This window comes from Phycomyces blakesleeanus (assembly GCF_001638985.1).
Source record: "Phycomyces blakesleeanus NRRL 1555(-) unplaced genomic scaffold PHYBLscaffold_45, whole genome shotgun sequence".
Lineage (NCBI taxonomy): Eukaryota > Fungi > Mucoromycota > Mucoromycetes > Mucorales > Phycomycetaceae > Phycomyces > Phycomyces blakesleeanus.
This window is the reverse complement of record NW_017265191.1, coordinates 79579-106993: the sequence shown is the minus strand read 5'-3', so window position 1 is coordinate 106993 and position 27415 is coordinate 79579. Positions and strand designations below refer to the sequence as shown.

Genomic DNA, 27415 nt, shown 5'->3' with positions numbered 1-27415 from the left:
TCAATTTTTTTGCGTAATTTCTGTGAAGTCATTTTTTGGTTACTCAAACCAACCCCCAACTTTCATTAATAAATCTTTTGTCTCACTTGAACACTTTCTGACTTCCCTAACAGTTTTTTTTCTTACTTTAAAAGCCCACAAGTAGTACTGAACTTAATTTTATCCTTTATTTGGATGAAAAAAATTGAGTACAAAAACAAATTACAATATTTTGGCTTCTAAGCCAATCATATTGCTTAGGTGCCAATTTTCACCCAAAATGATAACAAAAATCTCTGGTGGTGTTATCTAATGTAAGGCTGATAATTTTACCACTTGTTACTTGTTTTTCTAAATTAGTCAATTTCGTGCTACCATATGGTTTTCTACAGCCCTTGAGCTTTACAAAACGGTCCACTTTAGTGACGCAATCAGTTACCAATACCAGAACTCATTTAGAGTATCATAATCCTTTACTCTATTTTTTTATTGAATTTAACAAGCAAATTAAACATGTACAACCCAAGTAAGCATACTATCAAAAGAAGACAGAGAACAGCTGTACCTCAGTTCTTACTGGATTACTTTTCTGAAGACGCTCCAATAAGTGGTTTGAATTATATTCCCACTAAAAAACCATCTGTTTCTGAGGTGGAATTTAATAGTCTTCGCCTACAATATACATATGCGCGCAAGAAGAGAGCAAGAACCATGGCTGTAGCCCCCATAGAAATGCCTTCCAAGAACATTGCTGCTTCTCAGATTGACTTAGACGTCAAAATTGATTTCGATACGTATGAAGCCAGTCAGACCCAGAAAAGAAGTCTCTACAACAAGTGGGTAGATTTGCTTTCCCAGTTAGCTGATTCCTTCCTGCGTTACCTTGGAAGATGCAAGGATGGCTGTCTGGATAAGAAGGTTATTGCTCTTTTGTCTCATTTCCTTTGTTCTTGCACAAAGTTCTCTAAGAAAAACATTTACATGTTTTTTTTTGTATTGTAAGCAATCATTATTAATTTTTCAAGAAAAACTGCCCTTAGATTAATATATTAACATCCTATATGTGTACACAGCCTCAGGAACATTTGAGGTTGTTTTTTGCAGATGCAAGTCCATTCCCAAGCAGTTGGTTGAGATGGGTATGCTCCCTGCTTCCCTCAACAATGTCCAATATGCAATTCATTTCGGACTTCTTGAGTTTATGAGAGACATGCGAGATGTTCTTGCCATCTCTGGCCAGGGCTTGGCCAATCTGTACAATAAGATCAATCTGGGTGCTGAGGTAAGAAAAAAATTATACATCAGTATATGTTACTAATCGATTTTAAATATTGTGTTAAAATAAAATAAATAGAGACAGATCTCAAATGCATATTACCAAAATCTTCTGCATGTCTTCATCAGGCTTATGATGATTGTTGAGGCCAAGGTAGAGAAGCTTTCGTCTGGATTCCGGGAATCCAACTGTTGCCCTGCTTGTCCGGATGTAAGTGAATAATATGTTATATTTTACTTGCAACAAAGTATTGAAGTTGTATTTTTATATCAGGTTGACAGCAATGTGGCCGTTGACGACTGTCAATATGTTGCCATGGATGGCAATTTTAGCCTGAAGTGTGAGAGGAAGAAAGATGGTGAGGGTGATGTTGGCTAAGAGTTGGAGCAATTAGAGGCTCAACTCAAGCAGGTGTGGATTGGTGATGACGTGATGAAGATGTATGAGAAGGAGAGAGCTGAAGAAGGCATAAGTAATAAAAAGTGACAAGATATTAAATACATACTAAGCCTTTTCTATACTTATAGATAGGTCAGTTTGACAGCAACTTCCATGCTAGCTCTGGTGGTTTGGCAAAGTCCATAAAATACTCTATTAAAGGTCTTTTTGCAGCAAGCTGTGCACGCCATGAGTCAGTCATTAAGTTGGTAGACATGGAAACTGGTGAAGGGTTTAAGTATCCTCTCTCCATAATTAATCAACTATTTGGTGATTCAGGTAGTGATGACCAGTCTGCTGATAACTCTCCCAACATCAATGTGATATATGATGTTGTCTGTAAGCTGGCAAAGTCACTGAAGGTAAATACAGAGTTATTTTTAATGTACATGTTAAATATATAAGCATATAGTAACAATACTTAACATAGGCTAACTTTCCTGGACTGATGGAGAAATCAAAACTAGCAGTTCCGACTTTCCATGTGTATGCTCATGTTCAACATTGCCAGGTTAAGCTCAACCCTAAATGTAGAGATGGGTTTGGCTTGACAGATGGTGAATGTTTGGAACGCCTCTGGTCATATCTTAACCGCTTTGTGACAATGACCAGAAAGATGGGACAAGCAAATCGGAAGTTGGTCTTGTACAGAGCCATCAAGTTCTGCAATGAGACGAAGAAGGTTGAGTTGGGCTTGATGTTGGAGAGTAAGTATGTCAAAGCAAAGCGCATCATAGAAAAATCCAAGAAGGCGTTGGAGGGATTTGACTGTGTTGTGATTGAGCAAGAATGGAAGCAACATGTTAACAAGGTAGAGAAGTCAGAGAACTACGTTGACATTGCTGATTTGATGGAGTCCAGCCATAAGGTTCAAGGCAATATTGCTTTGTTCCTTGTAAATTTTACAATTTTGCGCTGACTAAGAGAGTACGTGTATTTAGAGCTTTTTTCTTATGTTTTTTGTCATTAAAAAATCAATTTTATTGTAGGCTCGCTAATGATGCCAATGGAAATCATGTGAAAGATGAGATCAATAGGCTGAAGTATGAAATGGAGAAGTTGAAGATGAAGATCCAGAAGGAAGTTGAGGGCTTCCAAGAATCTGATGAAGAAAATACAAACCTCATAATATATATAGAAGAAAATGTCCAGCTAGGGTACAACGAGTTCCTAGCTTACAAAAAAAATATTCAAAGATGTAATTAGAGCCAATGTTTGAGCATATCATGATATCTCGACATTGTTCTACAAATCTGGCCATATTGGTAAGAAGGGGAAAAGGTGATTGTGTTTATTTCATAAATTAATGCTTTTAAATATATATATAGGCACAAAAAAATCAAAACAACACCAAACCAGCCTGAATAAACAGGCCAAACAAATTATCTACCTCCTACAAGCATTTAACCTTGAATTCAATGGTAACAGTGATTTTTAGACTTTTCACAATGGACATATAAAACTGTTATTCTTACTTTTATACTTGTTTTTTTTAAAAGAGTCTTTGACCTTTGATTCAATAATCAATAAAAAAAATATTTTCTGGGATGCGGAAATCCGTCCCGAAGTCCATCTCTTTTTGGCAAAGAAAAGAGCAGAAGAAGAAGTTGCACTTCTGAAGGTAATAATCAATATAAAGATGCTAAAGGTTTTAAAAATAAATCAACTAATATATAAAATTTCAAGTGTGATGCCTTCTGGCTCCAACACTGTGCCACAAAAGAAAGGACTTTAAGAGAGCAAGGGCTAAAAGCCCTTGACAATGCTGTAGGTACTCTGGACAAAGAGGTTCTTTGCGGGATGCAGTTCCTTTTGGCTAGAAAGCTTTGGCTTTCTATGTCTTGGGAGCGAGCAGTCTTTGCTCAGACCAGTTTCCTTCTGGAATTCTCGTCCTCTCCCTCCTCCATTTCTTTTGCTTCCTCCTCCTCCGTTCCTTTTGCCTCCTTCTCCTCCGTTCCTTTTGCCTCCTTCTCCTCCGTTCCTTTTGCCTCCTTCTCCTCCGTTCCTTTTGCCTCCTTCTCCTCCGTTCCTTTTGCCTCCTTCTCTGTCTCTTCTTCTTCACTCATCGTTGAAGACATAAACCCCCCGATGATGGAGAAGCTAGTATCGCTTTTGTTGTGGAAGGTGATGATGATGACGACAATGACGATGACAACAATGATGATGATGATGACGATGCCAATGACGATGCCAATGAAGACGAATAACACAATAATGTATTTGAGTCTGAGGCAATATATGGTAAGTTACTCTATTATTGTAAAAAGTCTATTTAGTTTATTTGTTAGCATTTAAAGTTGATAACTAAGGTAAGTTTCTTTTCCCTAGAATAACACAAACTCTCACCCATTTTTTTTTTCTTTTCTTCTTTTTTTTAATATTTTTTTTAATAATAATAATAATATTTTTTTTCAAATCTGTAAAATGCTATAATAGCTTTTACAAGTATAAATATCATAAAATTATAGAGAAGCTGACAGCTTAATTTTTATTGCTTGAAGTATACTTCTTGTTTTCTACATTTAATCAAGAAGTAAAAAAAATGTCCATTTTAAATACATGTTTTATGTTTCAAGATTTTATTTTACTTCTTTCTGTAATATATATATATATTACTTATATCATTATAGTCTATCAGTAATTAATTCAATAATACACATAACTACATACTTATTTTGAGATAATAAAATATCAAGTTTTTATCTAATTTTATTAGTATTTTGCATGTTTTATTTTTTATTTTATTATTTTCAAAAGCAAGTAAATAGCATTTCTTATTCAGGAAGTTACACTGTTAAAAATTATCTTGTTTCATTTGTATCTAACTGTTTAACTCTGTTTACATAAATAAAATTTGTTTCGTTTGCTATTTTATTTTATTTTACTTTAAAAACATATAATTTTATTTCGCATAACATTAAGATATTTATAAAGAATAAATAGTATAAAACAATTCATTAAATATTCAAAACATTTCATTTTTCTTTTTAGCAAAACAGAAAGATTAATAATTTTTTTTCAAAAAAAATACAAATGTTGTAAATGAGTATTGACTACTGCTGTAATTGAGAATAAGTCTGAAGGAAATAATATAAGGCCTCAGCTATTCCAGTCAAAGGTGTCTACCAATTACTTTATTATTTAACACACAGGTTTAGCATGCATGATAGTGATTATATTTCATATGATGATATCACCATAATATGGGATACATCAGTGGATTATTATAAGCATAAGTATAACTCATAAACACATTTACTTTCGATGTTAATACTTCATTGGGACTACACACATTTATATAATTAATCATACATTAATTATCCCAAGATCACGTTGCTCTGATTAAGGCTCAGATAGGATCGATTATCTGACCCCAGTCATATAATTTTCCCAATCCAAAATAATATAAATAGCAGTAGTAGTTCAGTGTAGGAACCTGGTCAAACTTTGATACAAAATCTTTCGCAATAAACAAAACCTACACAAGTTCTCACGAATCTTCATTCCTAATTTCAAATCTTCAATTCTTCCTCTTAAAAACTTCTTCAACTTCAACCACCACAACAACAAAAAAATGTATCAGGCAAAAGTCAAATCTTGGTTGTTCCTATCATAGTCAAAAGTGACAACGAATAATTTATAGCAAAAGTTTTGAATAGAGTAGTTAAAATATAGCTTTATAGTATTTTTTACCAAGCCACTTTTTCCACTCATTTTCACTGTAAGATGTTGGCATGGTCACATCCAAAGTCACATTTTCTCAATGTTAAGCCACAGTCTTCGTTCTTTTTGTATATTCTTTTCTCTTATTTATGTTTTTTTTATTTTTTTGTCTGGTATGTTATTTTTTTTTATGTTCATTGTATGTTCTGATTGACATGATCAAAACTCTCTTTTATTTTATTCTATTTCCTTTTCCTAGTATGTTTTCTGCTATAACTTCAATTGTCCCAAGTGAAATTGATAGCCTTCTCTTTATTTTACTCACTCGATATTTGTATCCAAAGTTTTTTCAATCTTCTTTTTTATTTCTGTCACTTCTGAACTCTGTTCTTTGAGTTACATTTTGTAATTATTCTATTCAAATCAATTTGTACTTTTATTAATTTAATTTATAATTGATCCTACATTAGATCTTTACATAAAGGATGGTAGTTTTCTTAATTTGCAAAAAGTAACATAATAGTCTTACTGCATTTCAGAATCACTGTTTGTCAAATAAAATAATAAATTTTACTTTTAATTATTCATATTTTTCTATTAATAAAATGTACTTTATTTTCTTTAAAAAAATAATGGGCTAAACATAATTATTATTATTGTCATAAAACAATATCATATATAACTAGTGTTTGTTAATACCAGCTTGTTTTTTTTGAAGTGAGTATATTTAAAAGTATAAGATAAGGACTTTGTTTGCAGCTATCAGCTTTTGTAATATCTGGAAAGAATATATTAATAAAAATCGGGGAGGGTGCTAGTTGCTTTCATTAAACAAGGCCAAAAGTTACAACATGAAGACTAAAGACAAAAGTAGACAGGAAGAGTTAGTTAAATCAAAGATAAATATATAAATATTGATTATTATTTAAATTATTATATAAAGCTAGCAATGATATTGACTTTGCAAGTAATAGACTACATTAATAAAATGTTATGATTGAATAAATATAAAATCAATAAGACAAGCCAGTTAATTAATAAGTGATGTACATAAAGACCAACTTATGAAATGATAATATTTCGCCCTTTCTTTTTATATAAAGACGCGTTTTTTTACTTATCTAGTAATAATACTTGATGCTAAAAGAATTTCAATAAAACTCAAGACATGCCATATTAGTTTTATAAAACATGTACTTGCTAATATCTGTCCTTGATGAAGTGCAATTGATAAATAAATATTCAATATAATTTTCACAGAGTTGATTCATTCACAATATTGATAAGCATAACTGGAATTTATTTAAGAAAGAAGATTTTTATTTACAAAATTAAAATGTCAAAAAACAATAACTTTATTACCCCAGACATCAGTATAAACATGTATTCTACTTCCTTAGATTTTGTTTTGTTTTTGCTTGAAAAAAAATAAAGTCTAAAGTTTACCCTTACAAAAATAAATAAATTATATGACATTGTTTTTATAATTTTAAGCAGTAACATTAGATGAACCAAAAAAAACTTAACACTATTGAGAAAGAAAGCTAATTGAGCAAAGCATTAAAAACATTTTTTTTTAGGATAGCCTTAAGATTATTTTAAAAATACATACTATCTTTTGTAAAGCAAAACAGAAGGTCATACAAGCATTGTTTATCAAAACCATTACTTCCAAAGACTTAAATTTTAATATATATCTATTCTTACTCCAAGTTTATTTGTTGATCTTAATATTCAAATAAAATCGTTGGGTAGTTGTTTTCCATTGCTGATTTATCTTGACTAGCGCTCTCATCTGTCTTTAACTGTTTGTGCATGATTACAAGAAGTTTATGACAAGATTTATAAGGCCATTCAATCAAGTGTTTGATACATGTTATAAGATGATAATGATGGCAAAGGGTAATATTTTATTTATTACTTAAAATACTTATAACGGGTATATTATTAAAGTAGATTAGGAAAGAAAAAATTTTGAAGTCATTTTTTTTGTTTTGAAAATTAAAATACATAAAAAAAACAAGCCACAACAAATAGTAAAAGCAAGAATCTATTGTACAACACTGGAAAGCCTTCGGATAAGATGTACACATAAGTTTAGCATACAAATTATTAATTATAGAAGTTAGAGACAAAAAATACTTTTATTAAGCTTGTCAAGCCTTACTCTAAAGAGCAAGAGAAAGAAATGAGCCCTTTGTCCAGGGCATCAACTAACATTTCTTTCACAATATCTTTCATAAGACTGAGTGGCACAAAAGACATCTTTTCTGGCCATCCAACGGCTCTGATGATGCCTTTTTTGTTTTCAATTGCTTTCCAAGGGAAAGATTTTCTTGTTTCCCTGGTTTCTTCTAAGAAATTGATAATATAAAGTAAATGTTAATTTTGATATTTTATAGACTTACCATTGAACAAGCTTATCAAACGTTTGTTCATCTTATTCCTGAAGTCGTTGGCAGCAATAGTCACGGGTTGTATTTCTTGCACTATGACAGAAAAATAGATTAAGATAAAATAAATAATACATCTATTATATAATACTTACTTGGGCGTCTTTCGATGTTTCCCATTGCTTCCAAGAAACTCTCCAGAGCGCCATCTTCCTCAATACACTTAAAAAATATAGAAGACGTATCTCCTGACAAGAGGCGACCAATCTTTTGACTGGAGCTGATGCCTGACTCTCAGAACAGAAACAGACTATTGTAGTTCATTGATAGCTTCATTGTGTCTATGATGGTCAATATGGATTTTGCACTACGATTGACATCAGGGACAGAAGATTCCTGGTGAAGAGTAGCGGAATCTTCTTTCGCCATCTCGTAATATCTGCCTTTTTCTAAAGGACCCATCAAGTTATACAAATCAATGATTTCCTCACGTCTGTAGTTTTCCCCTAAAAATATATTTCGAATTGTTACAAAACTATTGTTTTACTTGTAATCAATGCAGTTAATTGTATTACTGTCAAGTTTTCTCTTGTTCTTCATCTCCTTAGTGTAAAGATTAAAAGGATTTTTTTTAATCTCTTTGGGCCCCAAAACAGTATTGCTGAAATTATAGGCAGCTTCAGTCATGTTTTCAACAACCTTTTGTTGCAAATTAAATTCTATAGCAAAGCTAATTTTGAATTCTTTTCTACACTGCAATTCTAATCATAGTTTTTCTACTGCATTGGTTGACAAGTTTGCAGCATCATTTAAGAAGCTATTAACGTTCATTTTTAGGTATTTAATATATAATAATAAGAATATGAAATAAAATAAACAATTATTTCAGTTGTTTTGGAATAATGACCAGATGACGTGTCAATTCATCTGATGGGAACCTGATTTTGCTACCAATCATATATTGTAATTTATTAGTAACTAATGGTAAAATTATTAGCCTTACACTAGATAACTAGATAACTAGATAACACTATGCAGTTAGCAAATGTAACAAATAATTTTGCGGGGGAAATTTGCATTTTGATAAATGAAAATTGTTATCCAGATTTGTGAGGTGGCTTCACAACACACCCACTGAGCTTTTTTAATCTCAGCAACAAGAAAGAAAAAATGGTTTAGATAGTACATGTCTTATTGGAAATCTCTGACAAGTTTAGAGGGGGGCCTTCCTAGAAAGAAACTATGCAACAATTTTTATTTACAGAATTCTTTTATAGAAAAATGGGGAAGGGGATATATTGGAAAAATAATTTGGGTTTTTTAAAATATATATTTTTATTTGTTTCAAAAAAAAACACTGTGAATACGCATACAGTTTACTAGGCTGCTTTTCTATATTAGCAGCCATTCTATACTAGCATCCTCTACTAAACAGTAGCCTCTTGCTGGTAATAGTCTCTTGAGAATAATATCTTATATAGAAGAAGAGCAAGCAGCTATATAATAAAAAATTATTGGCAAGAATTACTTAATGATCTCATAATCTGACTTTACTTTTTATGCTTGAAATAACAAGACTATCTGTTAAGATCAACCTACCTAAAGAAATAAAAAAGGACTTAGTATAAAGAAGAAATAAGTTTTGTTTTATTGTAGTTTGGATACATATCTTGTACAGTCAAATATAAATATATTTATTTGTCTTTATTATTAATAAAGTCTTTTGGGACTTCAATACATGTTAGTTGGATCTAATCACATTGTCAATCAGAAATGAGTTGATGAAATACAAAACCCATATTATACTTACTTGGATATATTCTGCTTCTTGAAATATATTGTTTTTGTTAGAATGCATATAAGTCTTACCTTTTACCAGAGAATAAAAAAGAATACAGAAGAAATAAATTAGTAATCAAAAGAAATTTTGTTATATTTTTTGTTGCTGTTTTTTTAGCAGTCATGTTGACTTATGCATAATAATATAACTTGAATTAACACGTTCCTATTCTTTTGTCTCTCAAAGTTTACAAAGAATATTAAATAAAAACAATGACATCTAAATACACTGCAAAGAAGAATGTTTACCTTACCAAAGGAAATAGAAAGAAGGCTGAGAAAAAATATTAATGTAATCTTTGCCAAATTTTGACGATATATACTTCTTTAGTTGGCTTTAAGAAATATCTTAATAAGTATCATTCTGAAGAGAGTACTGAGAAATATAGCAATGTTCTTTTAAGAAAGAAATTAGTAACTGTATTACAATCTTATAAATAGACAATATTAATTCTGATTCTATTTGAATGTTAGGATTAAATTACATGGGGATACCTCTACAGCTGTATCCATTGACTTGGAGAATAATGTGGAGATAGTCATAGAGAATTCCATGGATTACTACGACAGTTGCTCCTCTGATGAAGAGAATCAATGTAAGAATAATCCTAGGTTGACGTAAGTAACTAAGTCTAAATGTACAGTGAATTAAGTATTAACTATAAATTTCTTTTAGTGATATCCATGTTGATTCTATTTTGTTTGAAGAAAGAATAAACCAAAGTAAAGCTGAGACTTCAGATGCAGACAATGAAATAACAGGTAGTACTATTCATATTGAAACACATATGAGAGTCCTTAAGTCTTTTTCAACAAGTATGAATGATTATGCTGCTAGAGTTACAGCCAGTGAATCTTCTCACCAGAGCATAGAAGATATTTTTATACTTACTAGAAATATCAGTCCTTTCAAGTCGAAGGCAGAATTCATTTTGCATGCATTATTTCATGGTGATGAAGATCTGGCTTCTGAAATATTGATAAAGAAAATAATGTACACAATGGAGATGCTCTTGGAGGTATGTGAAAGTGCTGGAAAATAAATAGAATTCCCAAAGCCAGATGCAGTAATAAATTTTAACCTGAGAGCAAAAAACAATATTCTGGTTTTTAAGACCTCTACAGCCAAAGATACAAATCAAAAATCCATGGTACACAAATTTTTGATTAACATTCTATCTAAATATATGAAGCATATTATGACATGCCTTGAAAAAACGTCGCAACTCTCTGCACTGCCAGACTTTACAGAGAACCAGAGGCTGCACCTCAACCAAGGGAACAAATAGAAAGAAAGCCTACTTCTTCAACATCTCATACTCACGATCCAGGAATCAGATTATTGGGTAGGCGATATTATAGAAATACAAGGATCTCTGGACCAGTTTCTCATAGAGAATTTTTTTACAAAAAATGGATTCACATACGCCAATGCTTATCAGATATATGGTGGCTATGGACCTGTGCTCAATCATCCTGATGACATGTACTTCTGATTGTGTGAAAACTGCACAAATTTTGCTGTATCTGTTCCAAAGTACAAAATTAATGTAAATACATTTTTATCAGTTGTTTAAAAAGACAGTAACTTTTTCCTTGGCTCTGACATATCAGTCTCTTCATGTTCAACTGAGATTGTCAATCGTGTTCTTGTTGGTGCCCAACTTCGCCTATGGACCAATGCTACTATTGTCAAAAGATTTAAGAGAAGACTTTCTGGATCTGGCTTAATGAAAGTCATCATTTGCTTAATAAAAATATATTCTGATGATACCTCCAGGAATGATTCAAAGCAATACAATGTGTATAACAGCTTTTTGATGTACTTTGCTGTGATGACCCTTGAAAAGCAAAACAAACAGGAGAACACTTTGTTTGTTTGCATATGTAACCATGTTCTCAATGTCGTTAATATGCTGGGACCACTTGTTAATGATCTTGTTACCTTAGAGAAAGATATCCAAATTTATTCCCAAGATCTTGGCAAACATGTACTGGTAGTTACTTCTTTGCTTCTCTTTATGAGTGACAATTCTCACCAATCTCAGCTTGCGATGCATAAGGGAACAGCCTCAAAACGGTTTTAGAAAAAGAGTCTAATCCTTTCTTCTCATCTGGATTGGAAACATATAAAGAGTGTCACCTGCTTTTCTCATGTTGCTCACTATGACTGGCCCCAACAATCAAAGGCTTTTCTTTCTGCTTTTGCCTCTTCTGATAAACAATCTGACATATACAAAAGTGGGCAAAGCTTAAGCTATGTGAAGAACAGAAGCAAAGATTTCCTTAGACTCAAAGCTTTTGATCCAATCAAAGACATACCAAATGAGATTCTCCATATGATCTCACTTGGATTAATTAAGTATTTGGTAATCTTCTTGTAAAAGCAGCCCATCTTGACAGTCATTCAAAAGGATAGCCTGCAACATGAACTGTCCTCTTATCAATTCTGTAAGAGTTACGATTGAACATTTTGCAATCAGCTTTGCCACTCTGACTCTTTTGTGAGATGTGATTTCAAGCAATTGATACAGCTCTTATCTGGTGTCATGAGCAAGCTTTTTTGCAGAGATAGTAATCTGACATTTATTATCACAGCTTTCCATACAGTTTTCAGATTAGCATCTTTAATTTACATTTGTAGAGTCTATGAAGGCTTTGATAGCTATCTTTTGAAGATTAGAAGTGATGTTGACGAAGTTACAAGAGTGTTTCTAGTGCTAAACACTTTTATCATATCTAATCTCAAGACTTTCCAACAGCAGGACTTCAGCTTTAAACTAAAGCTTCGTCTCTTACACCACCTTACCAAAGATATGTTTTGCTTTGGCTGTGTCTTACAGTATGAAACAGAAAACAGCAAGCAATTTAACAAATTCATTTGCAAACATTTGTTTAAAACGAACTGTCAAGCAACTTCCAGAGATGTTGCTAAAAATTTGCAAATCAATTTATCTGCTGTCACCTTTGCAATGGAGGCCCTTACAATGTAGAGAAACATATTGGCAGTAGTACACGGCCTGTGAGATTGAGTGTTGGTGACTTTGTTAAACAAGCTCCTATTGACTTCCCAAAATTCAATCTTCATTTTTTTGGCTTCCATGCAAACAGCAACAACTCTGGCATATCAATTCCTAATTTGTATAATAAATTGGCAGGTGTCTTCCAGAAAGATAATTGATAGTTTTTTGGTCAGGTTTTTATCAAAGCTCTCAGAGATGAGAGAGGAAAGCTAGTAAGAAAAATGTGTATTATGCAAGAGTATCAAATAATATCTGGCTTTAATGTCAGTACAGTCTACTCACGTAATGTAGTAACTGACAGTTATGACAATATTGAAGTTATACATTACAGAACTAGTTATGAATTTGATAAGAATGAAGTAATTGTGATTTAGACCATTGACATGCATTTAACTCTTGTATCTGATAGTATCCACAGGCTGCTTAACGTCGCAAAGTTTGGCACGTTGAGGTGGATGTTAGTAAACATTTCCAATATAAACTAAACAATGACTTGTCAAAAAAAAACTTTTCTCAACAAAAAAAAATATCAACCGATAAAATATTCTCCTTCAAAGCAATCTTTTTTTCTTCACCCATTTTAAAGTTTTTTTGTCTGAAATTCAATTAAGTAACTCAAAAAATACGTTTAATTCTTTTTTGGCACAAATCTCATTATTTTGCTCCCCTAAATCTGTAGCTTTCCATATTTAATCTCAATTCATACTTTAAGCCAATAGAAAATTTGGTTTACACAATAAATTTCTATATTTAGGAGAAACTTCAGTGGGTATGAAATACAACAATAAAATTAAGACTGAATTTAAAAAAGACAATAACTGTTCATTACAGTCACAAACAAAACTCCATTTTTTATTTCCGGCCAAAGCAATATCTAGTAGTTTATAAAGACACTGATCTTACAATTTAAATTAGACTTTTACTATACTTATTATTTAATTTAAAATTATCATAGTCTTCTTCTTTACATACTTATTCTATCATTTGCCTACTATTTTCAGTACCCTTCGTTAGAGACAATTCTACAGATATGAGAAGGCTAAAAAGTGTCTTATCTTATTACTTTTATTATTAATAAAGTCAAAAAATAAAAATATTTTGCTATAAAACATTAAGTTTGTTGGATCAATTATAAGAAAAATTAAAGTACCTAAAAAGGTATAAATTTATTTTATTAGAGCAATCAATTGAATTAGATGCAGAAGTAATATAAAATCTCACAAATCGCATTTGCTGAAGAACTGATAAGCTCATAGATGCGATATAAGTGTGTAGATTTGATACAAGCTTGTAGAAAAGCTACGAGTCTAGAGCTATAAATTATGTAATTTCCAGTAGTTCTATTGGTTGAAAAATATTTTCTGACATATCTACAAGCGCGTAGATTTGATACAAGCATATAGAAAAGCTACAAGTACCATTAATTCCCTAATCAGAAAAGAAAGTCACAACTTAAAAGATTCTTTGATTTTGACTTCTTTTATAAAGACAATTTTAAAAAAAATAACAATTAAAAATAAAATAAAAAAGATAGTAATTGATAATATATAATTGATAATTGATAATAAAAAAAAAATAATAAAAAAAATTATGTTTGTCGAGGTGGATGGGATTGAGAGAGAGAGCCATGTTCTTTTAGCTTGTTATATGCAAACTTCAATGTATCTAAGAACTGGCTCATGTCTTCTGAAATTCTCTTGTAATCGGCTATCTTGCTGTCAAGTCCAACAGAGTATAATTGACAATACTTCATGATATCAGCTTCTATCTTGTCAGAAAGAAGGGAAGTGTCAACTACTGCTTTAGTATCAGTATTAGATACATGGACAGCAGAGGAGGAGGAGAAAAGACTTTGGCGCAAAGAGTAGGGAATGTCTAGCATACGATTGATGAGAAAGATATGCTTGCAAAGCTTGGAAGTATCAGGGCAAGTGCAGTTTTTCAGAAAATCATTCTGTAGCTCAATGTTGTATATAAAAAGATCAACTGTGAATGATCTGCAAGTGAATGCAGTATCATTCAATTTCTTAACCATTTCTATAGCAGCATTGCTATCTAACATGTATGTATTTCGTCTTTTTTGCTCTTCTTGGCATATAAGACGTACTGATTGGAATCCATATAATGTCTTGCCATTCTCTTGTCTGTAGTCAAGAGTGAAGACTTTGGCCAGAAGATAAATAAGTCTATCTACTCGAAGAGATCTTGTACGTCCAAGATAGAAAGTCTTCAGCTGATTGTGATAAGACTCTATCAAGTTATTGGTGTGAAAAGTTGCAGCCTATTATTTATATTACATATTAGAAACAGGCTAATAAGCAATAAAGTTTCATACCAATCTCTATGCTTTGCACCATAATTCTTTTTTCAGCACCCACATTCTGTTAAAGTACAAAATAAAGTTTTTGTATTCCCTAAATTTTACAAGAAATTCATTATACAATATATCATAGGCAACAGAAGTTGTTGCATGCATTATATTACTCAATACAGCACAAACACTGTTACAAGCTATGTTAAAAGCATATGTTGAGTTTTGCACTTTAATCTATATTATAGTGTTATATAAGATATACACAATTTTAAATATATATGCTACTTACATGCTTCTTTACATTAACTTCTCATGCTCTTTTAATATGCCAATGATATAACAGGATATTAACACTATTGTCAAAGACTTCTTCAATTGTGCCAATTTCGATGGGGCTGCCATCAATTATTATTCTTTTCACCTTTAATGTAAAGGTATTCTTTACCTATATTAACCATTGACTCAAGGTTGAGGTATATTCATGATCAGTTATAAAGAAGCAGGCAGGCAATCCCTTATTGGTGATAGGGTTTTGCACAACAATTGTAAACAGAAAGCAATCTTCAGGACCTTTACCAGTTACAGTATTAAATGACTTGCTTGTTTTGTGTGTTGAGTCAATACATCACTCTTCTGAATTCTCCAGAAACTAATACAATAATAAGATGTATAAATAGGTGTATAGAATAAAATATAAATAATACATGTTACTTACTTCTTTCTGCCACTCAGAAACCTACAAAACAAGGAAGGGGTCATTCTTATAAACTGTGAAAAGAGTAGTATTTTCACTTTCGTTCAACTCTTGAACCCACAGTTTGACACTTTCATAATGATCCACATGTTTTCTTGAGAGTTTCATCATTCAAGCATTGATAACATTTCTCACATATTGATAATCAATAAGAAGAGAAGAAGAGAAAGAAGATCTATTGCCAGCTTGTTCAAGCTATATAATTTTAAATAAGCAAAGTCTCTCAAAATATACTATATAATATTTACTTCAAGAAGTCTGTCTTCACTCATTCTAAGCACATTTTTGATGGATTTCCAATCCATGTTTTGGCTGACAAGCCCTTCTACCCATTGTTTTAATTCATCTGGCAATCTTGACAAACTGATTTCTTAAATCTTAAATGGATCATGGTTTGGGTGCTGCCAGTTGTATTTGATACAAGCAGTACCATCAGTCATGGTATGCTTACAGATACTAGCAGAACAACCAATCTTGATGGACTTGGTTGTTCTAACACGTTTCTGAGCAGGCTGAGAAGTTTTTTTCACTTGTGGTTTTCCAGTATAATCACACAAGTAAACTACTGTCTTTACTTTGAGAGGATTTTCAAGAGGCTTCCCAACGAAGACCATGTTCTTCTCATGACTGTAAAATCGATGATAAACCCAATTGGCATGTTTTTTAGCTCAGCAATCTTATGGGGACGACATTTTCAGGATGGGGCACTACCTTTTTTTTGCCAGACTAATTCGTTGTGACTACTTGTCCGAGGTCCGAGGTCTTTTCTCCAATCCTTCAGGGCAAAACGATGTGTCCTGAAATTCTTAACTCAATATTTAAATATAAAACCTTCTTTTCTATTCTATACTCATCTCGTAAGAGCTACTAATCAATTGCACTTAAAAATATTAATTTTTCTTGGAGATAGTAAAGAGATTACTTTGCTCATTGCAGATTAGCAATTAGAAATCATGATGTTAATAAGTATTCTCTAGAAATCACTTCAATATGAATTCTATTAATAAAGAAATCCACTTTTTCAATGGAAAGGAACATTATCCTGTCCAACAACCTCTTTCTGTCTCACCAGTTAATGGTTACAGTGACATGACAATGGCGATTTCAAAGATGTGGGAATATGCACTTGCCAACAATTTTGCACTTATAACTAGAGATAGTAAACCAACTCAAGTGTATTTGAAGTGTGCCAAGGGCGGTCATTATAAGAACACATGGAATATTAAAGACAGCAAACGCAAGAGAATTCCATCTAGTGGAAAGACTGGATGCCCCTATCTCTTGAAAATATCATACAAGAAGGCCGCTAAAGAATATCTTTTTTTGAAAGTTACCAATGAGATTGAAGACTACCACAATCACCCTCTTGATAATGACTGCCTGGAATCTACCTTGAAAGGTTTTTTGTCAAAGGTTACTGTCGATGATGCTAGGGAAATCATGAAGCTTGTTGAGACCAAAACCAAGACTCGTGAGATCCAAAAGGCAATCAATGAAGAGGACAATGTCAGCCACAAGTTGTATGTGAATGACATTAACAATATCAAGGCTGCTTTTGCTCGTGCTACTGCTTCCACTTCTCAGGATGCAGGTACTGAACTTGTTTAAACCATGGAAGCTAAGGGATATCTTGTATGCTATGACGCCAGCAAATATGGATCTCTTGAAAGAGTATTTTTCTCACACCCAAAGATGCTAGAAAGAGCCCGTCGCTTCCCAGAAGTCATGGCCACTGATGCCACCTACTCAACCAATAATTTTGAAATGCCTCTTGTATGCGTGGAAGGTGTCCATAACCTTGGGGGAGGCACTCTTAAATCGTTTCCCATTGCCATCGCCTGGGTTTCGAATGAGAAACAGAAGACCTACGTTTGGTTCCTTGAGTAGCTCAAGGCACTTGTTTTTGAGAATAAGAAAAGCAGTTCTCTATTTGTAACAGACAAATGTATGGCCTTAATGAATGCACTTGACATTGTATTCCCAAAAAATGTCAAATTGCTATGCTACTGGCATATGTTGAATAGCGTTGAGAAAGCTTTTGCTGGAAAACTCAAGTCAGTTGCAGAGAAAGAGGTCCTTATGGAGTATGTGAACTCCATGATTCACAGCAGTACCAGAAGAGATTTTGAGGTTGCGTTAATGAAGTTCAATGCAGTATCTTCTGGTTGTGAAGTAGACGAAGGAGGGTCCAAGGTAGATGTATTGGTTTACTTTGCCAAAAGATGAATAAAGTGCCAGGAGAAGTGAGCAGGATATCTGACCAGTCAGCAAATGCATTTTGGGTGTACAACTACCTGGAGAGTCAAGAGCGCACACCAAGCTTTGAAAAGAGAGATATCAGCAATTTCGTCTTTTGGGCTTGCATTTGAAGCTGTCAACTCTTATGTAGACAGCCTCGAAAGAAACTTCAATGCTATAAAAATCAGGGAATTGACAACTGTTGACGTCTTGGTTGGCCGCAACAAGCAGCTTTCTAGACTTTTTATGAAAGTCTCTAAGAGAGCATTGCTTGTTATTGATCAAGAACTTTGCTTGATCAATAGAGACAATGAATTTTGACATTGCAAAAACAGGTTTGAGTTTGGCTTGCCCTGCAGACACTTGCTGCCAGCTGGAAGGGAGCTCACCCTTGATGATGTTCCTGAAAGATGGATTATAAACCCTGTTCTAAAAGAGACATCTTTTGAAGAAAGTCATACAGTGCACGTAATTACCAAGAGGCCAGAAGAGTGGATGCAAAAGATTGTAAAGCTTGAGGCTCTTTTCCGCTCTTGTGAGGGCAGCCAGCAAGTGGCCAACCTCCTTCAAAAGATCAAGAAGGTTACTTCTGAATTCGAAGGCAAAACTGGGCACCCTTCGATTAACTTTCAAGCCTCAGAAAAAATTAAATATCCTGGCAGAAGAAAGGGTGGTGACGTCCCAAATACCTTCCCAAAGACTTTGGTCGGGCAAACTGGAGGAAGATCAGTGTTTTGTCTGGTCATGTAAGATAAAAAAATATAACATAACAAAGTAATAATATGTATCTTGAAATAATAGGCCGGCCTTAAGGCAATGGTTAGGTTAAGGGCTAGAACAAGAGATGGAAAGCCTGCAGCTACACAAAAAACGAAAAACAATAAAAAACAAAACAAAAGCAAAAAAGAGCCTCTCGACCTAAGTAAGATGCTTTTTTATTTTACATATAATTGAGTTTATGAAAAAGAATCTTGTCATATATTTACATACATCTTTTAGTCAATGCTACCAAAAACGAAATAAAACAAATTAAAAAAGAGTCTCTCGATCCAGATAATATGTGCTTTTATTTTATAGTGTAATTGAATTCATGAAAAGGAATCTAACCTTATACTAATATGCTTTTTAGTCGATACCACCAAAAACAAAACAAAAAAATAAAACAAGAGCCTCTCAACCCAGATAATATTCTTTCTCATTTTTCAGTGTAATTGAATCCATAAAGAGAAATATTGTTGTATACTTATATGCTCTTTAGTCAATGCCACAAAAGAAATAGGGTTTAAAAGACCCGCTACAGCTCAAGAAGATTACCAATATGACTATTGCACCTCTGTTGGCAAGAGGGTTAATTCCAGCTTGGTTTTCCTGTCTCTCATGAGATAGTCAATGACGTTAAGGGTAGGTTTAACCCTACTGCTGATGGGTGGTGTGGTTTTCGGGTTCTTGCCCATTTGATCTATAAAGATCAAGAAAAGTTCCCTCTTGTGAAAAGAGATATGCTTGCTACCCTTCCAAAATACAGCAGCATTTACTCCAGTACGTTTGGAACCAATGTCAAGCAATTAGAAGACATTATAAAGCATGGTTCTGATCTCTGCATCATTAACACCAACTTCATCCCAGCGTGTTTAGATGCTAGTATGTGGTTTATCACATCTGACTGTGCTCAACTAGCTGCGGACACATATACACAACCAGTCTGTGTCTACTCAGACAATCCCAACACCCCTTTCGTATTGTTCCTTCCCTTCACCCTTTCCAAAAACATATCAAAACATCAACAACCTTTGATTTTCAATCATGTTAACAATAACCACTAGACAACAGTACACCTCTCCCACAATGTCTCAAGGAAATGGTCAACCATTCCTGAGTTATTCTTTTTGGGTTGTGTCAGAAACCAGATTCCCAACAACTTTGATATTTACTGGAACAAGTTTAAAGAGTTTAATAAGTATGATCGTAGAAATGTGATATTCTCTTTTCTTTCCAATCAAGAGGAACATATTCATCCCACTATAACATAATCTTTTTTTCTTCTTTTTTTCTTTTATTTTTATTATGTTTTTTTTTATACTTCATTAGCTAGACAACTTATTATTTATATACTCATTTACTCTTATATTTTATTAGTTAGACAATGTTTTTTTTACCTTTATGAATCTTATTAATCTGTTTCTTTATGTCAGCATAAGCTATCTATCACTTGTGAGTTAAATGACTCTCCGCTCTGTTTTTTCATAGAAATCATTTGTGGGAAGTACATTACCCTACGAGTTACACATATATCCAGCGAATTAAAAAACATAAATGTCAGGTGGTGTTACAGAGATAGAGCCAAACTATTTTTGAATATGTTATATTATGCATTTGCATCTATTTATTTTATCAATTCAAGTCTTAGCTCTCTATAACTTTGGATCCAAATAGTGTATAGATATATGTATGTGTTCTAGAATTTTAAGTTGAATTGAAAGGGTCAATCATGAGAAAACTAACATAATATCTCAAAATTTGCTTTTTTCAATAAAATAAAATATTGTATTTGCTTGTAGAATTACTTTTTTCTTATTTGTTTTTTATGAAACTTTTACTGGATTCATATGTCATCTGAATATATGTAATTAGAGACCCTTTTTGGTCTTATATGAATATTTTTCATTTTTTTATATTTTTGATAAAATATCTCATGTACAAGTTGTAAGGAAATGATGGAAAGAGTTTTTACAAAAGAAATAAAAATAAAAAATAAAAAATAAAAACATGAATTTTATAAATATATATTTGCTTAGCTTCTATGCAAACTTTCTTAGGTATAAAAGGCTTCATTATCTTTATATCCATTATGAAAGTTTTTGAAAAAAATGTAAATTATATAGATTATAATCTTTACCACTTAAATGACATAAAATAAAAACATATGATTTATGTCTCAAGTTAAATTATAAAAATATGACTCATTAGTAGTCACAGATATGTGATTTGTTGACAGGAGCCAAATAAATCTTATATCTTACAAATACTTGATTTTAGTTACCATTTTTGTATAATAAGTTGATTCTATTTTTGTTTCTTTGCCTTATAATATTATATTGTAATTGTAGTAAGAAGTAAACTTATTAGTGTTTAACTATTAATTATGACTCTAAGTAGCTGTCACTTTATCTAATATATTTTTTTAATGTAAACTACATTTATTCTACAATTATTAGATATACTTTTTAATATATGCGAAATTAATTAATACTATATGTATTCTCAGACATTTTGTGACTTTGTTTTTCTTTTCTGAAGAAGCATAGCTCTTCCCGCTAAAGACTCAGACCCCCCTCAGGGGTCCAACTCCACAATAGGTCGACCCAACGCTAATCCCATAGCTATCAATCCACCACTACCATCATATGCTTAAACCGCATCCATCAAACCCACTCAGATCACATCCATCCTGTTTTCCACCCTCCCTGCCTCGCCCTCTCATGTTTGGCGCAAAAGCACCACACCCCACTCTATTTTCTTCAACCCTCCAGTCGGCACTCCCCAAGAAGATGCTTTCTGGGACTCACTTCTTGGCTCTGTCCCTGCCAACAAGATTATCGGTGTGTCTTTCCCATTCAAACAATCTACGATGCATGAGATGCATCTTACCGACTCTACTACATGTCTGGACATTTGCTCCAAAGGCTTCCTGGTCAACAATGAATGGTTTTTCCCTTCCCAAGGAATACCCACTGGTACCAAAATTCTTCGCCTCTACCTCACAAAACTCCCCTTCCTCCCTCGTCAAGACCTTGAACAGCTCATTAAGAACAGCCTTGTCAAGTATGGTATTGTCCACGAAATTGGCATCTATCTTTGTCACAGTTGCTTTGATAGCACTGGATACGCCTACGTCAAACGACCCCCAACACCCACAACATCACTTCTCCCCTTATTGTACAAGATCCCTACCTCCGACTCCACCCACTTCCTGGCTATGTGGACACGCATGGGTTCTCACTGCACGTATTGCCGTGCCATGGGCCATGACATCAAAGCCTGTCCTATCCGCCCCCAAGACTCCCGCAAATGTTTTACCTGCCACAAAACCAGTCACCTTCAAAACACATGTCCACGAACACCCACTACAGAATTCAGACCGTCCAAATGCTCCCGGAAACTACCCAGGACTATTTTGTCCGCCCAAGACCCAAAGACCCACCTACCACCTCCCCCAGCCTCACACCCTGACTCTGCAGCCCAATCTAAGATGGCAAACCCTCTGACATTGTCCCTCTCTGAGACAACTCAACCAAAGCGCACCTATGCTACACACACATCCCCAGGCATAGAAACCGCCAATCCTTTTGCAGTACTCGCTGAAATCTTCAAGGCAGCCGAATCTCACATGGCTCAAACTCAGGAGAAATCCGACACCAACCCCGCCAATCCCCCATTCACTCCTCTTTACCACAACCTGCAGACTGCCTTCATCCCAGAGGGCTCCGGTTCCAGTCCCACCATCCTTGATGAAGAATTCCACAAAAGTGCCTTCGGTGATGCTGATGGCACCCCCTCCTCTGACGACGAAATGGAGGACACCACTACTCCCCAATTATGATTAACATTGCCACTCTGAACTGTCGAGGGCTTGTCAAATCTGGCAACCCTCAAACTCGATCCCATTTTATATGCTACCTTTGCTCACTCACCCTAGATATCCTAGCCTTGCAGGAAACCCATGCCCACACAGAAGACCTCCAACAAACATTCACCCAACAATTTCAAGCCAAAGATTCCTTGTGGTCTCCCCACTGCAGACTGGTTTCCCTGTCGCCTTTTCTATCCTTCACTGACCCCCTTTTCTCTTTGTGTGGCCAATGCATCACGGCCACTGTTGTTCACTCCTCCAATTTGTTCTCTCCTTTTCGTGTTTGCGTTCTGTATGCACCGGCCACCGTCCGCCCTTGCTATGACTTCCTTACGTCTCTTCTGTCTTCCCCCCACCTGGTCCCTTCTAAACCTTCTCAATTTCTAATGCTTGGGGATTTCAACTACGCCTCCCACACTCCACCCCCCAGGGCCCGTTTAGCTCCGAAGCCTTGGCTACAGTTCGTGTCGAATACTCTCGTCGATTGCATTACCCCCTTGCTCTTGGCACCAATGCCCACCTTCCACCGTGACATGTCCTCATCCACCATTGATTACATCTACGTCTCTACCGACCTCGCTCATTGTTATGACTCTTCCACAATCACTTACGTGCAGCCACTATGGATTGATCATTGCCTTGTCCAGACTTGTCTTCGCTTTCCCACCCTCTCCAACATCGGCAAAGGCCTGTGGCGTGCCAACCTGCATCTAGCTCACAATCCATCCTTCTGTTCCGCCCTCTCTCGTTGTCTGACCTCTTTTGTCCCAACTCTCCTCTATAACTCCTCCCCACAAATACAATGGGATCTCCTCAAACAGAAAGTGGCTCATTTCACTCGCTCTTTCTCTCGCAAATCCCACCCCTCCCTCGCTACACTGGAAGTCAAGTTGCAAAGTAAACGTGACCACCTGATCCACAGATTTCGCCACCAACCCTCCCAGAACTTCCAACTTCCCATTGTCAAACGTCAAATCCAACAAATCCAACAGGAATGCATTGAAATTCTCGCACTTTGAGCTGGGAGACACTGACACAAACAAGGTGAAACTTCGGCTGGTTTTCTGAAACGTACTATCACCAACCGTCAAGCCCGCATGACCATCACCAGTCTTCGACACTCCACTACAGATACACTCTGCACCTCCAAAGAGGACCTCACCGATGCTGCTGCAACCTTTTACCAGAACCTATACACCCCTGATGCTCCTTCACAAACTGCAATTGACAACCTACTCACCTATCTACCACCCTCCCTTCATCTGTCTGAGACTACCTCTGCCTCTCTACTTCTACCTCTCGCACTCTTCGATATTCAAGCTGGGGCTAGCCGTGCCCCTAATTCCAGCAGCCCTGGTCCTGATGGACTCCCATACGAGATACTACGATTGATCATGGCGCATCCAGCCTGCGCACAGTTGACCCTTCGAGTCTACAACAACGGTCTTGCTCTTGGCGTGTTCCCCCAGTCCTGGCTATCCACCAGCATCTGCCTCCTCCCCAAGAAAGGTGATCTCGCCTCGCTTTGGAATTGGCGGCCTATTGCACTCATCAACACTGATGCTAAAGTCTTCACTCGTCTCATCAACAACTGCATAATCCTGGCCGTCTCTTCCCTTATCTCTCCCTTCCAGACCGGTTTTGTCCAGGGCCGCTTTATTGCAGACAATGGAATGCTTGCTAAACTAGTCATGTCTCAGGCTAAACAAGATGACTCTGCTGGTATAGGCTTACTTTTGAATCAAGAGAAGGCGTACAACTGAGTACACCCTGACTATCTTTGTCAAACTCTTCTCCATTTTAACTTTCCCCGTTCTCTTGTCACTTGCATCTCTCAGCTTTTCTTCTCAGCCCAGATCCAGATCAATGTCAACGGCCACCTGACCAGACCATTCACCCAAGCTCGCGGACTCCGGCAGGGCGACCCCTTATCACCAGTGTTGTTCAACCTTGCATTCGAACCTCTGCTGCGTCGCATCATCCACAACCCCTCTTTCCAAGGCTTCTCTCTGGCTTCTATCCTCTCCCTAGTACCCCCACCCCCTGTCAAACTTCTGGCCTATGCGGACGACCTCCTTGTTTTTCTTCCCGGTGCCAATCACCTCCACTGCCTCCATTATCATTTCATCACCTACTCGCATGCCTCTAATGCTCGTATCAACCTCCACAAAACTGAAGCTTTTTCTCTGTCTGGTCGCCCCCTCTCAGATTGGCATCCACTTCTTCACCAATTCGACATCACTGCCTGGTCTGACCAATCCTCTCCCATTCCTCTACGCTACCTGGGCTTCCCCCTGATACAATCGCTGCCACAATGAACCTCCTTTTGCGAGATGTTGCTGTCCAAAAATGAGACAGAATACCACATCCACCACTCTAGGTCCCTCTCCATCCGTAGACGGGCTACCATTCTCAACACTCTGGTTCTCTCAAAACTGTGGCATGTCTTACGAGTTACCACAGTACCCATGTTGTTCTTCCATCGTCTCTGCTCCATAATGAGTAAATTCCTCCAGTATTGTACCTTTCCTTCCATATCTCTTGCCACACTCTGCCAACCTCTCAGTCGCGGTGGCCTAGGAATCCTCAATCCTCAAGTCCAGCAAGCCGCCCTACAACTGCATTGGCTTCGTCCTCTGATCCTTTTCCCCCAGCGACAGTCTGGTTTGGTTTCTCCCTGGTTTTCCTTTCTACTTCGCCTTCACTCTCACTCTGAACATCTGCTTCTTCCTCTTCTTTTCCCACCCCTCCACTCACCTCATCAACGGGATTATAACTCTCCATTACATACTATTTTTGCTGCAATTGACATTCTTCCACACGACTTCACAGTCGTTACTGTCAACCTACCTACCTGTCTCTCTCTTCCTCTCTCAGTCATGTCTTTAGTCCCCCCCAACTGTCCCACCTTCCCATCCACTTGGCAAGATCTCCGGGTATCTGATGCTTATGAGGTGGATCGCCGCCATGCAGTTCTTGCACCACGCCCCCTCCATCGCATCCCCTGTTGACCGATAGTCCTCCATCGCTTCTTCAAAAGGATTTACACTCGCTCACTCCTCATACATCCTCTTCTTCACCAAGCAATGATCCCCGCCAACATCCTTGCCGTCCGCTATCCTTCCCTCATCTTGCCCACCGGTTCGTCCATCAATGTCCAACCTTTTCTCAATGGACTTGTCCCTGGCTCCGCTTGGCCACTGCTCACCCTGAAAGATTTCCATTCCCTATGCAAATTCCACCCTAGTCCCACTCGTTCCATTGTCCCCACTATCTCTCCCTGCTCTCTCCATTGCTGGTGGTCGATCCCCCTCCCCCACGGCGCACGCAACGTGTGATACCGCGCTTGGCATAAGAAGATACCCTGCCATTCTCACCTACACTCCCGAATACTGCTGGCTTTCCCTGACCCCACTTGTGCCGTGTGCTCCAGGGACTTGGATTCGCAAACTCACTTTCTGTTCGACTACCCTGCCAAGCTTGCGATCTGGTCCTCCATCTGGACCACTTTCTTTGCCTTTCCCATCACTTCCGACTCAATTCACTCTTGTCTCTACCTTCTCAACTTTCCACCCTCCAAGGACACCAGTCTCTCATCTGCCTCTATCTTTGGGTGCACACTACTGGCTATATGGCGACACCACTGGCTCTTTGTATTTGATCAAGTTCCTTTTGTCCCATCTGCCACCTTGTCTACCGCTCATATCCTCCTTAACTGACTCCAGAACAAGATTGCTCTTGACCATGGGTCAATTTAGTTTCTGTCCCCCTCCCATACTACTTCCACATATAAAACAAAATCACAAAAACAATTAGAAAATTAGAAAACCCAAAAACAAGCTGTGACCACCTTTATTACCTAGTAGTGTAAAGCTTTACCCAATAAAACAGAGCCTTTGGCTCCTTATATAAAAATCTTTTCTGAAGAAGATTTAGCAGTTTTTATTAGTGTTTATCTTAAATAAGTATTAACAAAAGGTAATGTTTATTACATTAAAGGATATTATAAGCCTAATAAAGTATTTAGTAAAGAAATTTCAAATTTTATAAGGTATTTTTTCAATAGGCAAGATATGAAAAGTCGTGACTTTTGGGGGACGACATTTCCAGATGGGGGACAATGTTTTGACTAAAATATAAACTCAGACATATAAGGGAGGGGCACGATGTTTCCAGGGTAGATCACAACATTTTCTATTAGGATATAATGTCTTGAAATAACATATTAGATAGTTTTTTATTATTCTATATATATATCAGTTAATTTATTACATATGGTATAAAACTTTAAGTATAGAATTATATATATAAAACAATGCTTTTATATTTAATCAAAGCTATTTTTTTTGTATGAGAAGATTTTTTATTATCATTTTGCCTAAAAACAGGTTGTGTCTCCTAAAGAAGGAGAGGTATATGCCTGGAGACAGTTTGATGAATGCACTAAGTTTTGGAGCAATTTAATGAGTTAATACGCATGAGTGGAGAAGGAAAAGACATGATTACATAGAGGAAAGAAGCGTAGAAAAAGCTATTATCCTACCTTGTATAAAAGTATCTTTATTATAATAAGTATGAATTCTTAGGGACCAGATATAATTATTTGATACTGGACAGCAAGTCACAATTTGGGTCTGGTAAAATCAAAACAATGTTTCCCATCAAAAAGGTAGTGCTCCATCCTGAAAATGTTGTCCCCCTAATATTAGCGTTTTTAGTTATATCCTTTAACTAATTTATAAATTCATCTTCAGAGGAAAGGTCAAAGGAGTCAACAGCTTTTATATAATCTGGAATTATGCGATTATTGTAATTAGCAGCAATATTAAAGGTTGACATTTTGAGATTTGATAAAAAAAAGGTGTGTT

General features: G+C 35.7%; 7 protein-coding genes across 7 annotated transcripts; 5 read left to right on the top strand and 2 right to left on the bottom strand.

Annotated features, from left to right (window-relative positions):
* Positions 1 to 492: 492 nt before the first annotated feature.
* On the top strand, positions 493 to 3900 carry PHYBLDRAFT_153485 (hypothetical protein; the record flags this gene model as incomplete). Its single annotated transcript, XM_018433163.1, has 13 exons — positions 493 to 925; positions 1053 to 1261; positions 1334 to 1465; positions 1529 to 1613; positions 1650 to 1727; positions 1787 to 2055; positions 2124 to 2581; positions 2683 to 2891; positions 3022 to 3114; positions 3193 to 3314; positions 3380 to 3481; positions 3549 to 3718; positions 3768 to 3900. 13 exons carry the CDS (start codon positions 493 to 495, stop codon positions 3898 to 3900), a joined length of 2493 nt encoding a protein of 830 aa, XP_018283441.1.
* A 3619-nt stretch (positions 3901 to 7519) lies between these two features.
* Positions 7520 to 8707, bottom strand: PHYBLDRAFT_72462 (hypothetical protein; the record flags this gene model as incomplete). The annotated part of the gene is made up of 6 exons (XM_018442655.1): positions 7520 to 7710; positions 7765 to 7845; positions 7905 to 8036; positions 8061 to 8255; positions 8325 to 8448; positions 8657 to 8707. The coding sequence occupies 6 exons, from the start codon at positions 8705 to 8707 to the stop codon at positions 7520 to 7522; spliced, it is 774 nt and encodes a 257-aa protein (XP_018283440.1).
* A 1434-nt stretch (positions 8708 to 10141) lies between these two features.
* PHYBLDRAFT_72463 (hypothetical protein) lies at positions 10142 to 10877 on the top strand (the record flags this gene model as incomplete). Its single annotated transcript, XM_018442656.1, has 3 exons — positions 10142 to 10206; positions 10265 to 10607; positions 10782 to 10877. 3 exons carry the CDS (start codon positions 10142 to 10144, stop codon positions 10875 to 10877), a joined length of 504 nt encoding a protein of 167 aa, XP_018283439.1.
* Positions 10878 to 11001: 124 nt separating this feature from the next.
* On the top strand, positions 11002 to 12581 carry PHYBLDRAFT_72464 (hypothetical protein; the record flags this gene model as incomplete). The annotated part of the gene is made up of 5 exons (XM_018442657.1): positions 11002 to 11125; positions 11170 to 11585; positions 11724 to 11957; positions 11979 to 12039; positions 12187 to 12581. 5 exons carry the CDS (start codon positions 11002 to 11004, stop codon positions 12579 to 12581), a joined length of 1230 nt encoding a protein of 409 aa, XP_018283438.1.
* A 1618-nt stretch (positions 12582 to 14199) lies between these two features.
* Positions 14200 to 15787, bottom strand: PHYBLDRAFT_72465 (hypothetical protein; the record flags this gene model as incomplete). Its single annotated transcript, XM_018442658.1, has 4 exons — positions 14200 to 14892; positions 15037 to 15159; positions 15550 to 15574; positions 15666 to 15787. The coding sequence occupies 4 exons, from the start codon at positions 15785 to 15787 to the stop codon at positions 14200 to 14202; spliced, it is 963 nt and encodes a 320-aa protein (XP_018283437.1).
* A 2625-nt stretch (positions 15788 to 18412) lies between these two features.
* PHYBLDRAFT_176163 (hypothetical protein) lies at positions 18413 to 19740 on the top strand (the record flags this gene model as incomplete). Its single annotated transcript, XM_018437678.1, has 4 exons — positions 18413 to 18658; positions 18719 to 18839; positions 19176 to 19264; positions 19300 to 19740. The coding sequence occupies 4 exons, from the start codon at positions 18413 to 18415 to the stop codon at positions 19738 to 19740; spliced, it is 897 nt and encodes a 298-aa protein (XP_018283436.1).
* Positions 19741 to 20765: 1025 nt separating this feature from the next.
* PHYBLDRAFT_176162 (CCHC-type zinc finger transcription factor) lies at positions 20766 to 26363 on the top strand (the record flags this gene model as incomplete). Its single annotated transcript, XM_018437677.1, has 5 exons — positions 20766 to 20786; positions 21354 to 22452; positions 22614 to 23444; positions 24906 to 25501; positions 25764 to 26363. The coding sequence occupies 5 exons, from the start codon at positions 20766 to 20768 to the stop codon at positions 26361 to 26363; spliced, it is 3147 nt and encodes a 1048-aa protein (XP_018283435.1).
* Positions 26364 to 27415: the final 1052 nt, after the last annotated feature.